The sequence below is a fragment of the Hyalella azteca genome, unplaced genomic scaffold, assembly GCF_000764305.2.
Source record: "Hyalella azteca isolate HAZT.00-mixed unplaced genomic scaffold, Hazt_2.0.2 contig2369, whole genome shotgun sequence".
In the NCBI taxonomy this organism is placed as follows: Eukaryota; Metazoa; Arthropoda; class Malacostraca; order Amphipoda; family Hyalellidae; genus Hyalella; species Hyalella azteca.
In genome coordinates, this window is record NW_025932646.1 from 61,576 (window position 1) to 74,446 (window position 12,871).

General features: G+C 35.6%; 1 protein-coding gene across 1 annotated transcript in view; it reads left to right on the forward strand.

The window, feature by feature from the left end:
• LOC108667901 (intersectin-1) overlaps window positions 1-11,162 on the forward strand; it is a gene marked incomplete at its 3' end in the record, with an annotated part of 69,508 nt that extends 58,346 nt beyond the window's left edge. The window contains exons 33-37 of the mRNA XM_047885549.1: window positions 383-529; window positions 1,617-1,709; window positions 3,166-3,274; window positions 4,912-4,989; window positions 10,989-11,162. Coding sequence (XP_047741505.1) covers window positions 383-529; window positions 1,617-1,709; window positions 3,166-3,274; window positions 4,912-4,989; window positions 10,989-11,162 — 601 coding nt within the window. The remainder of the gene's footprint in view (window positions 1-382; window positions 530-1,616; window positions 1,710-3,165; window positions 3,275-4,911; window positions 4,990-10,988) is intronic.
• Between the last annotated feature and the right edge of the window lie 1,709 nt (window positions 11,163-12,871).

Below are 12,871 nucleotides of genomic sequence, written 5' to 3' on the forward strand. Positions count from 1 at the left end.
TCAGATGAGTGCTGCAGACTCAGGTGAGTGCTGCAGACTCAGGTGAGTGCTGCAGACTCAGATGCTCAGATGAGTGCTACAGACTCAGGTGAGTGGCTGTCTCTTATACACATCTAGATGTGTATAAGAGACAGGTGTAGAGCACCTCAATAACATGTGTAGAGCGCCTCAATAACATGTGTAGAGCACCTCACTAACATGTGTAGAGCACCTCAATAACATGTGTAGAGCGCCTCAATAACATGTGTAGAGCACCTCAATAACATGTGTAGAGCGCCTCAATAACATGTGTAGAGCACCTCACTAACATGTGTAGAGCACCCCAATAACATGTGCAGAGCACCTCACTAACATGTGTAGAGCACCTCACTAACATGTGCAGAGCAAGAGTGGCAGGGAGGTGCTGGTGTTCCTGCTCAGCGACTTCCTGCTGCTGTGTACGGCTCAGCGCTCCCTCGCCTCCTGCAGCGGTTCCCTCTCTGCCCTCACTCGTGCCCTCAGCACCACCGCTGCCACGCTATATAAAAAGGTGAATATCTATATTAGTATATTATATTATTAATAACTAAAATAATTAGTTATTATATTATTATATTTATCACTAAAATAATTACACTATATCATCCAGTAAATTATTTGGTAGTTCGCCTGACTTCGGTTTAGTACTTCATTTTTATGCAAAATATCTGTGTTCACATTAATTAATCACGAGACTTAATATACCGTGCCTTCCTTTAATACCGTGGCTTCCTTTTTTGAGTCTTCTTCTTCCTATACCTGGAAAAAAATGAAATTTATCCTGGTCTATTTGCAATTAAAATTTTCAAGTATAGTATACTTCATTAATATGCTAGATATCGGTGATCACCTTAATTGAACTGTGCTTCCCCATTAACTGTCTTCACTGTTCACTTGGTATATGCTATAATTATAGGTATTACTCAGTGGCTGTTAACAACATTGCTTTACAAAAAATCAATAATGTTGTTGAATGAAGTTGAAATTTTTGGTGTGGAGTATAAGTAAGTCCACGGACTTTGCTTCTCATATTTAACTATCTTCTTAGTTTGTACTGAAATGATAACATTGAAAGCTTATTAACATGGGCCCGACTATTGTGATACTGTAACTCGTACTTCCATATTGCACTTGATCAACGTCACGTATGATTATGCATCTTTTCAAACATCAAATTATTATGTAAGGAATATTTGTTTATTTAATATTATTCTCCACCAAACTTACATTTTTAATGCACTTTAGGCTGTTATTCACATTCGGACTGGCTACCGACTGGGCAAATTTATGCATTGCGTCAATAGACCCGATGCTCACGTAATATTCTATTTTGAACACATTATAATTTCATGTCAATTTATTTTAATAATAACTTATGATCGTTAATAATAATAACTTATGATTGCATAAGTTTAATAATAACTTATGATTGCATAAGTTTAATAATAACTTATGATCGTTAATAATAATAACTTATGATCGCATAAGTTTAATAACTTATGATCGTTACACAGCATTTTATTCTGTTAATAATTATATATGATAATTTCATACCATTACATACTATTTATAACGTATGATAATTGGATGACATTTAGCCCATGCTGCTGGAGCAGCTCAAGGCCGTACGCAGCGAGAACAAGGACAACGAACTCGAGCTCATTTACTGCAGAGGAGAAGAGGTCGTGTCGGTGAGTACCTCATCTATATTCTATTTGTTTATTCTATTTGTTCATTATATTTGTTTATTCTATTTGTTCATTATATTTGTTTATTCTATTTGTTCATTATATTTGTTTATTCTATTTGTTCATTATATTTGTTTATTATATTTGTTTATTATATTTGTTTATTCTATTTATTCATTATATTTGTTTATTATATTTGTTTATTCTATTTGTTTATGCTATTTGTTTATTCTATTTGTTTATTATATTTGTTTATTATATTTGTTTATTCCATTCTCTATATTCTATTTGTTCTTCTTGTGTTTAGTACTGTTTCTTATTGATACCTACTATTTATTCGAACTGGCTGTTTTTACCCCACTTGAAAGTCTGTAAGTGAACGCTTGGGTGCAGATGAATCAATAAGTATTTAAAGGATACGAATATTTTTTGGGCGATTTTCACTTTCTTCCTTGGTTTTATTTTCTAGATTGAATATATCTCTGTATAATATCTATGTAGTATAGTATAAACAATTTCCTCACGTGTTTGCATCAAATTTCTGAAGGCAGACGTGTTAACGTTAAACACGTGCCTGACGCAGTTGGTGCGTACAGAGATTTTGAAGGTAGATGCCTGACGTAATTGATGCGCACAGAGATTTGAAGGCAGATGCCTGACGTAATTGATGCGCACAGAGATTTGAAGGCAGATGCCTGACGTAAAGACTGGCTACCGACTGGGCAAATTTATGCATTGCGTCAATAGACCCGATGCTCACGTAATATTCTATTTTGAACACATTATAATTTCATGTCAATTTATTCTAATAATAACTTATGATCGTTACACAGCATTTTATTCTGTTAATAATTATATATGATAATTTCATACCATTACATACTATTTATAACGTATGATAATTGGATGACATTTAGCCCATGCTGCTGGAGCAGCTCAAGGCCGTACGCAGCGAGAACAAGGACAACGAACTCGAGCTCATTTACTGCAGAGGAGAAGAGGTCGTGTCGGTGAGTACCTCATCTATATATTTATTTATTCTATTTGTTTATTCTCTATATTCTATTTGTTCTGCTTGTGTTTAGTACTGTTTCTTATTGATTCCTACTATTTATTCGAACTGGCTGTTTTTACCCCACTTGAAAGTCCGTAAGTGAACGCTAGTGTGCAGGTGAATTAATGAGTATTTAATGGATAAGAATATTTCTTGGACAATTTTCACATTCATCACAGGTTTTTTCCCAGATTAAATATATCTCTGTATAATATCTATGTAGTATATTGTAAACAATTTCCTCACGTTTTTGCATCAAATTTTTGAAGGCAGATGTGTTAACGTTAAACACGTGCCTGACGCAGTTGTTGCGTACAGAGATTTTGAAGGCAGATGTGTTAACGTTAAAGGCGTGCCTGACGCAGTTGGTGCGTACAGAGATTTTGAAGGCAGCTGGTCCCACAGATGGTGGCGAGCTCGGCGACGGAGCGTGACAGTTGGTTGCACAAGATCAACGAAGCGCAGCGTAAACTGCGCGAGGCGCGATCCCTGCTGTTCTCGCGCCTACAGTCCGGTGCGTGGAGTTTTTTGTTGATCAATAATCAATAGAAGATCATATAATTAATACTCTAGGGGGATTATATATTGATTAATACTCTAGATTATATAATTAATACTCTAGTAAAATATAATTAATACTCTACGCTAATCAGGGTCTTCGATCACATATTTACACATTAATGGTAGGATTGAGTCATATGGTTATAAATAAATGGCAGGATTAGGTCATTTAGTTGCTAATCAGTAGCAGGTTTGGATCATATGTATGGTTAATAATCAATGGCAGAATTTAGATCATATAATTACAGGATTAGATCTTACAATACTAAGGCAGGATTAGATCATATTACTGCTAATCAACGCTAATATTTTACCATAATTAGACGAGTGGCCGAGCGAGCGCTGTTGTGATGAATATATATCCGATTAATTCTGTCATACAGAAGAAAATACAGAAAATTTTCAATGCTTCCCTGTATGACTCATGATGCTTCGGCGATTTACGATTTATATTTTCTTGCTTCAATAGATTCATTAAGTATCAAATAATTCCGTTACCTGGTCCACCAGTGTGAATAATAATCCGAATTTATTTATACTAGCTTACAGTATGCGATCAGGACAAGGTGTTGAATCCAAAAGTTTAATGCACGCTTGTAAAGCGTTGCAATTGAATGATTATACAACCAAAACATTAGAGGAAAAGCTGGAATCCAGCTGTGGTTATTTACATTTTTATTAGCATTATTATTATCTCGGTAGTCATCCTAGTTTATTCGATCAACTATTTATATGACGCTATTTTTCTTAGTTTTCTGTGTGTTTTTTTTCAGTGTTGGTTATTTGTAGTCATTCGAATTTTACGGGTTCAGTTCAAAATTTTGTTTGAATACATTTATTGCGAGTTTTTCCCATTTGTATTTTTTTCGTTTTTGGTTATGGCTAAAAGTTGTTTAGTGCGACGTCTGCGGGTGAAATTCAACGTCGCCAATGCATTTGTGTGCCTGACTATAATAATAGCTAAATTATGGGAAAGATTTATATTATAAAATGTTAGTGTCGACTTGGTCCATTGAAGAATTCTATGTTCAAGGTTACGTGGTTTGCTCTTCCATTCTACAACATCCTTCAGTTACAATAATTTTGGGTCTCTATTTTCAGTCAGTGATCTAATAACCTTATGCGTTATACTACGATTCAATTTAATTCTGGGCTTCTCGATTGATTTTCTATAGCTTTATGTACTTTTGTATGCTATCGCTTTTTGTTGTCGAATATATTGGGGTTTCTTCCCAACCTTGATTAGAATTTCTTTGAAGAGAGCCTATGAATCGCGCTTGCATGTCGGTGCAGTTCAGAAAAAATGCTTTTGATTTTATTCTACTGTTTTCGGTAATTATTTATTCCCTTAATATATATATATATATATGGGATCATGTCTATGTGTGTCTATGCCTCATGATTTTACTATTCTGTGGTTGAAAACCTTAGAATCTAAACCAATGTGTTTGCTTCGATTCTACTACGTGTTACTGTGTACTGTGTTTACTGTGTGTTCACTGTGTTTACTGCGTGTTTACTATGTTTTTACTGCGTGTTTACTATGTTTTTACTGCGTGTTTACTATATGTTTGCTGCTCGCGGTGGCAGAGGAGCAGCAAGGTGTGGTTGGGCGTATCCTGGTCACCATCCTTCACGCCAACCATGTGCCTGCGGTCAACCACAGCGGTAAGTTCCACCAACTTTTATTCAGTATACAGATTGTATAAAAAATATAACTCAGTACTCACTGCAGTGAGTGACAGAGAGCGCATTTTCTCGTAGACAAAAACGTGAAGTCACGGACGGACGGACAGACAGACGGACGGACGGACATGGCGAGCACGATAGTGCATTTTTTCCATAAATGAGAAAATACGCTAAAAAGAATCGTCCGATTTAGTTAAATTCTATTTTTGTATTCTATCTAGATGTACCACCTACAACGTATTGTTGGAACGAGGAAACACTTAAGTTTACATGGTTTCCCCGAGGTACGTTACTAAAACGCGCTTCCGTTATTTAGTGGAACTGAATATTTGTGATCTCGTGAATCGTCCGCGCACGAAAAAATTGTTGGATGACCGAATCACTGGGTCGTAATTAAGTATGATTTTTTCTCGTTTATTTGCTTGTGCTACCAGCAACAGCGAATCATCTGAGGAATCTTACATATCAACAGCCGTAGTATCAACAGCCTTAGCCATGCTCTCGTATGAGTGAGCGGACCAATTAGATTACCGTATAGTTATGTGCCGAGCATACGAAAGTAGAGACAAATTGAACATCTTTGAAAAGGTATGGAAAAACTTCTTGGGCCTATCATTCAACCAAAAAATGTATGTATGTTTACTTGTGTATGTTTAACATTATTTGAAATATCGACATTCCGAATTCGACTATTAATTTTGATTTATCCTGAACTATTGCATGATGATCTTAGTGGCATTGTTGTAGGTTTCACTTATTTTTTTAAGACAATGATGATGGTATTTAAAGAATTTTAGAAAATCATTGCATCGTTGAAAAGAAAATGCAGGAATTATTTATCTAAATTATTGCGAAATTAGTCGTTATTCTCATGCAGTATTACTCAAAATTACCTCGTATCTATTGTATTAATAAACCAAAATAAATGCGTCGGAATTCATAGTGTTCGTTTGAGAACAGGCCACTTAGATCTATGACCGCTCATGTCTGACTAAATTTGACAAGACTTAACGAATTAACCTCAGTTTTAATAACCTAATTTGGTGCTCAACAATTTTCACTGAGAGAATAGATCTTCAGTGAATGTGGTGGTACCGCTGCTGGACTGCTTTTCTTTATGTGATGATGACTTTACTATGAACACTTAACATTTATTGTACAGTTACCATCATTGTACAGTAGAACAGTTACCATCATTGTACAGTTTAACAGTAACATCATTGTACAGTTGAACTGTTACCATCACTGTACAGTTGAACACTTACAGTCATTATACTATCATGGTGTTATAGTGAGCATCGCACGCTCAAGGTAAGTCATCATAAATTTTGTTCGCTTTTTCTCTTCTTTATTTGCAAATTCTGCGTATTTGTTCCATTTACTGCTTGGGATGCTGTGCTCTATAGATGTTTTTGAATTTTTGAACATATTTCTTCGTAAATTTTATAGTCCAAGCAGACGTTTTTCTCCATCATTTGCCCCTTTGTTTCTGTTGAATTTTGGGATTGCTGCCGCCGTTGAATATCTAATGTGTGGTTATGGTCATCTTTTTTTTCTGAATAGTTCTTCAAAATCAAATGTATCGGATATCCTTTCTGAAAACCTTCCTCGCGCCAGAGTCACTAGATTTCTAAATACTTCATTGCAGTATTCTTGCGTAGAGCCGTCTGAATAGTATTCATTTTTATTACCCTGAAGCGAATATTGTATAAAATGATATCTCTGTAAAATAATATCTCTTTCCATGCGTTCAATAATTAACTGTAGAAAATGTAGAATAAAATATATTATTACGTACGTAACACATTCAATAATTTATCCCAATTTTGAAACCAACTTCTCGCTGAAACATAAATTTTTGTAAGCCTTTGATGAAAAGCATGATATTTTAAAAAAGATTCCAATTCAGTATGGGAAATATTCACGAGTTCCGGCTTTCTTTGAGTCACCCCAACGAGATGACTACGAGCTCATTAAGAGCGGCCTACGCTGCCGATATTTTAGTATACTTTCGTTTATTTCTGTTTGCGTTTCATGCATTATAATTTTATTGCAAATACTGGTTGATGTTTAACATTTACTTCGTGTATTCACACTAATCTCCTGGGATATGTTTAAGTTGGGTTACAAAATAACGTGTTTTGATTCTGTTGATTATTTTTCCTAGTTGATCAATTATTTCGTAAATTTACCTTAACACTCGCCGCAAATTAATGCGGGATTATAACCCTAAAAAGCTATAATTACGACATGGGTCCGAATAAGTGAACTCAGTTCATGTCACCTTCTCGATGTCGCATGAAATATATTATTACTTTTTTCGTTCAAAGTAGCCTGCGTTAAATTCTTAAATATTGGAAACACATTTTAGTGTTCTATTACCTTTAAAATCTCATTAATAAAAGTAATGTTTACGCTCGCGACCCTACATACATTTTTGTTGTGTAATCATTGGAGATGAAGTCCTAAAATTTAACTCACTGCTGCTGCTTTGTTAGACTTTGCATAGAACATGAATAACGAAACAATTTTCAGAGTTCGTTGACATTGATATTTCATTCGTCTCCGTCAAATTATTGACGTTGTTGACGTTAATATTTCGTTCGTCTCCCCATAGGTTTTCTCAACAATTGGTTACCTCATTAGCGACAATGCCTTAAACAATTAAAACAATCATTCTCATACGTTGATAACTAACTCGTGAATTTCGTATTCACTCCGCGCATTTTGCAATCTCTGTAAATTTTGTATTCACTCTCTGCAATCTGTTCTAATGAAGTCATGTTGTTGAAAGGCTGTCCAATTAAGCTATCGCACCTTCATTTGTGAACATCATTGTAATAAGCTTCATTAGTTACCCGCATTGTTTTCTTGTGCTTCGTATTAACCCTTCATCATCTAGTCTTTGCATGTGCTTTGTTGCATGTCTTTGTAGTACGGAAACGACCTCCTAGTGGCATCGTCAGGGTCGACGTCGTCAAAGGCTTTCTGTCCACGCTGGACAAAGGTGAGTTTGTCAATGCCTTCAACTAATAAGAGCTAATCAATATTATGACCCGTAATAATAATTAAAAGACCGTGAAATCCTTGCTCAGGAAATTTAACTTAATTTTTGTCATCGACTTCATGAGGCGTAATCGCGTGCCTAATGGGCAAGGGTAAGTTCAACCTCGGCTAAAGAGAGCTGGTCAATATTATATCTCGATCGTAATAATTAATGTTTAACTGGAAATCCTTACTTGGGAAGTTAAACTTACTTTTAAAATGTTTTTTATCGACTCCATGAGCTGTGATTGCTATTCCATCGCGTCGAAGAATGCACTTGAAACATGAGAAATGGAACATATGTTCTATTTTTCATTATTTATTCCGCAACAAGTCTGGGCGCGAAGTCGGAAATTCCATGAGGTGGTCTAATTGTTCCTAAAATTTCGGATCCCGTCTAAAATTTTCTTCATGAAGATACGATAAAAGTCTAAAAATTACCTTTTATATCTTTTGGGTCATGCTTGTCAATTGTTGTTTCATGTTAAATGGCAATGTTGCGAACTAGAACCATCCCTTCCGCTTTTTGACGAAATCTTTCATTTTCTTAGATGAAATTGAAATTCTATCGAATAAATGTAATCGGAGACCTGGTTAAAATTTTGGTAAAATTATTGTTATCGAGAATGTGAAAACGATTCGCTCCGTTTATCGACTGATATCCATTGACCATTGTTACTTTTTTCGATTGTCTGGTAGTTGCGATTCATCATTTTTCAACTAATGAACATTTCAGCGTCAAAAAACTTCTAAACTTATTATATGGACAAAAACCTCAAATGCATACGATTGTGACTCGTTTTCTCTAATTCTCATGATAAATTATAGATATTTTATTTCCGAAAATTTGCTTTGAAGAAGATTTCCTGTATTACGTTGTGCAAAGAAATATATGACCAGAAGCTGATTTCAGTCGGGTGGCCTAGCAGACCCAGAATAACTTTGCGCCAAGTGTAGCGACTCAATTGGGTAGAAGCCTTGGCGGTACCCGAATATTATTAGAGCAAATAAGCCTTCGAACTGTTCAGACCGAAAGGATGCATCGAATAGAGAATTCAAACCACAGATGAGTTTGTCAAACTCATAAATTCTTTGAGTAATTGATGAGTCAAACCCATAAATTCTTTGAGTAATTGATGAGTCAAACCCATAAATTCTTTTGTATAGTTGCACGCGGCAAAATATTGTTCTTGTCGTGATTGCCACAGAAGTTGCGCCACCTCAATTCAGTCATAGTAACGTGGAGTCGGGATTGTCGTCAGATGAGCCTAAAGCTCCTGATTTAAAGGGGGGATATTTTTTCATTCAATGAAGGGAGTTTTTCCTGGTAATTACAGGTACGCTTCCCATGCAACCTGTTGATGTACTCAGAAAATAAATGGGTTTTATCCTCGTATGGATGTACTTAAATTCGTACTCGCAGCATGGGAGAGAGCAGACATAGCTCTGATTACTGCTTCATACTTTAGCCTGGCCAAACAGGGTCAGTTTGACCCACACAGGAGCAAAAAGTGCATTGATATCTGGAAAATGGGCCACTCTTTCCTCTGAGTGCTCTTGAGAAATTAGCGGATCATTTATAGAGTTCGTGTGTAGGTATTATGTGGTATAATATCTGAATGAAAGAAATCTCATTGATCTTAACGTAGCTTTCTGTTTAAATTCATTTAAGTGTAATGCTTAGCTGGGACACTAAGACACTATTTCTTATCACAAAAAATGTACCAACTTAAGTTTTAAAATAGAAGAACATACAACCGAATGATGGTGTTTTTTGAGCTTACCGCCTCGAATATCGTTGTTGTGCGCGAAGGCGAGAACTGCAAAGTTTTTCATTTCACAAGTTTTCTGAAAGTATAGAGATTTGTGAGGAAACTCTTGGCGACCCCTTGTGTTCGTGGCATTGAAAACTTTTTCTTTCTGTTCCTGAAAACTTTTCTTTTGATGACCGGAAACTTTCTACGCCAAGGATATGTTTTTTCTGAAGCTTCGGAGTTGCCTTTGACAAATGAATGAAACTTCATTGAGTTTTATTTACACGTTTTAGAATGGTTTGCAGTGTTGTATCTGAATCGTATGTATTCTTAGAATATTATGGCAGCTGATATTTGATAAATATTATGCGGCAGAGTCGTGTTTCCAAACCAACAAATCTAAATAATAAACTGAAACTCTTGCCGCTTTGGCATTTCTTCCAATTCTGATGATAACTTATTTGAATGGTATTACATAATTTACGAATTTTTTCATATTTGCCGTAAACCAAGGCATGAAATTGTAAGTTTCCGTACTTACTATTCCTCATTAATGAGTCGAGTTGTTCTGCGTCTGTATGCAAGTATTGAATCGTTTCATTGTTTAGGTCGAGAGAGAATAATTTGACTATAGAGCGGTGCACTAATTGGCTATTACCGCTCATTAACAATCGTGTACCTCATTAGTGACTACATACTAATGAATTTCTCTTAACAACGATGTTTTGGTATGAGCCAAGTGCTTATGAAACGATTATTACAAAAAATATTTACTAACTCATTAGCTTGTGACCCTCACTGCTTCTCTGGTATAATCAATAGATGCTACATATTAGCAGATCCGAGTTTTTCTGCACTGCAACATAATAGGCGATGTGTGCATGTGATACGCCTGAACTTGCTCAGGCGTATAATTTCCTATGGCGACGCCTAAACTTGCTCTACGCGTATTGTTTCCTATGACGACGCCTAAACTTGCTCCAGTCGTATTATTGTTTATCTCGATGCCTAAATTTGCTCCAGGCGTATTATTTCCTATGTCGCAGGAAAATCTTTTGTTTATTCTATTATTGGCACCCAGGTTGATGGACTTGCCTTTAGACACGCGTTTTACACCTTGGTTTAATAATGAATGTATTATTTTCCTTTTTGTTTATGAGTAATTTTTTGTACCTTTAGGTGACAAGACGGAAAGTTTCTGCGAAGTGAGCTTAGGTTCTCAGGTGCGAGAGACCGGACGCTGTTGCGGCCAGAAGCCTCACTGGGACTCCTCCATGCAGTTCTACATCAAGAGTCTCAGCGACGACCGGCTCTGTATCACACTTATGCTCAAGGGATACTTCCGACCTAACGGTGAGTGTGCCTTCCAAATAACACTTCCTGAAACAAGAAGTGTGCTTGGAAGTGTGTTCGATTGAAACAAGAAGTGTTACTTGTAAGTGTGTTAGATTGAAACAAGAAGTACACTTTGAAGTGTTTGATTGAAACAACAAATGCACATTTCAGTATGTTGGATTGAAACAAGAAGTTTACTTTGAAGTGTGTTACATTGAAACAACAAATGCACATTTAAGTATGTTGGATTGAAACTATAATTGTACATTTAAGTGTATTGGGTCGAAACAATAAATTTACATTTAAGTATGTTGGGTTGTAACAATAACTGTATAACTGTTCATTGATTGTATAGCAAAGAATATTTTGTATAAGTTTCTGTTGTGTTAAAGTGATGACGCGTATAACATTTGTTACAAGCTGGCATGTAGAAAAATTAACTCTCATTATTATTTTCATCTTGCATCGAGTTCAGTAGTAAAAGCCAAGATAATCGTGTAACGACAACAAAAAATTTGTATTAAATAATGTCCATTTTACAAGAAAGAAATTAAGAAACTCTTCTTTATAATAAAACACTAATGAATTTAACAGCAAGCTTTAAACCGCCATACCTTCCTGCTTATTCAATCACAGGGAACAACATTGATAGCGAAGAAAATATGTAGATTTAGGAGGGATTCTTAAAGCGATTTACGGTCCTTCGATTCTGCGAAAATGTTCCCGGTGGCGGCGGTATCACAAATACAGAAACAAATCGCAAAATTCGACGCAAATTGTGCCACACATAAACAAATGTTGCACTAAACTTGATCGTAGATTCTGTTCCCTTGAGAACTATTTACTCCAATGCCCATAAAGGATCATGATCTGTGATATAGTGAAGTGCGATTTTGTCCGAAAGGCGATTATTTAAAGAGAATGTTGAATATAAAATATTATTATTATTGAATATTAAATATTAAGTAAATTAGGTACTGACAATATCTCAACTATCCTATGTTATATTGTTGTATTGTATATATATTTTACTTTATTACGATGAATCTCATATAAAAGGTAAGTCAAATATCGAAATTAACGAACGCTTGGCCACTATATATTCTAATTTACTAAGTCATTGGAATTAAATGCAGTATAGAAATTAATTTGCAGTATCTGTTCAATTCATTTGACCCCTGACAATTCAGTTTTGTCAAATGCGAAATTAGAATATAAAGCAATATGCATTCACTTTGTTAAAGGCAAATAAATAGCATGGATACGAAATATCTCCAGGATATCCATGTCTGAATACGTTTGGAAGCGAGCTTATATAAATCCAATGACAATTATTGTCATTTATTTGGAATATCATACGGAAAAAGGTCGAAATGAGTTGGCTGGAAAGGCTGGTAGAAATAGAGCAATATAGTGTTGGTACGATGGCAGTTTAACAATTAAAGTTTAAATTGAATTTAATTAGAAACAAACGTTGTTTGGCATTGTTAGGAAATTTTAGTCAGGACAGGAATTCTCGCAAGCGGTGTCAATTATTCCTGAAAATAAATCAGTGTAACTATCAGAATGAAATGAGGTGCCTTGTTAATCTCAGTGTTAAAAACGACCGTATTTTTAGCGCATTTTCTCATTTATGGGAAAAAGGCACTATTGTGCTCGCCAAGTCCGTCTGTCCGTCCATTCTGTCTGTCTGTCTCTTCGTCCGTCCGTCTGTCCGTCCGTCCGTC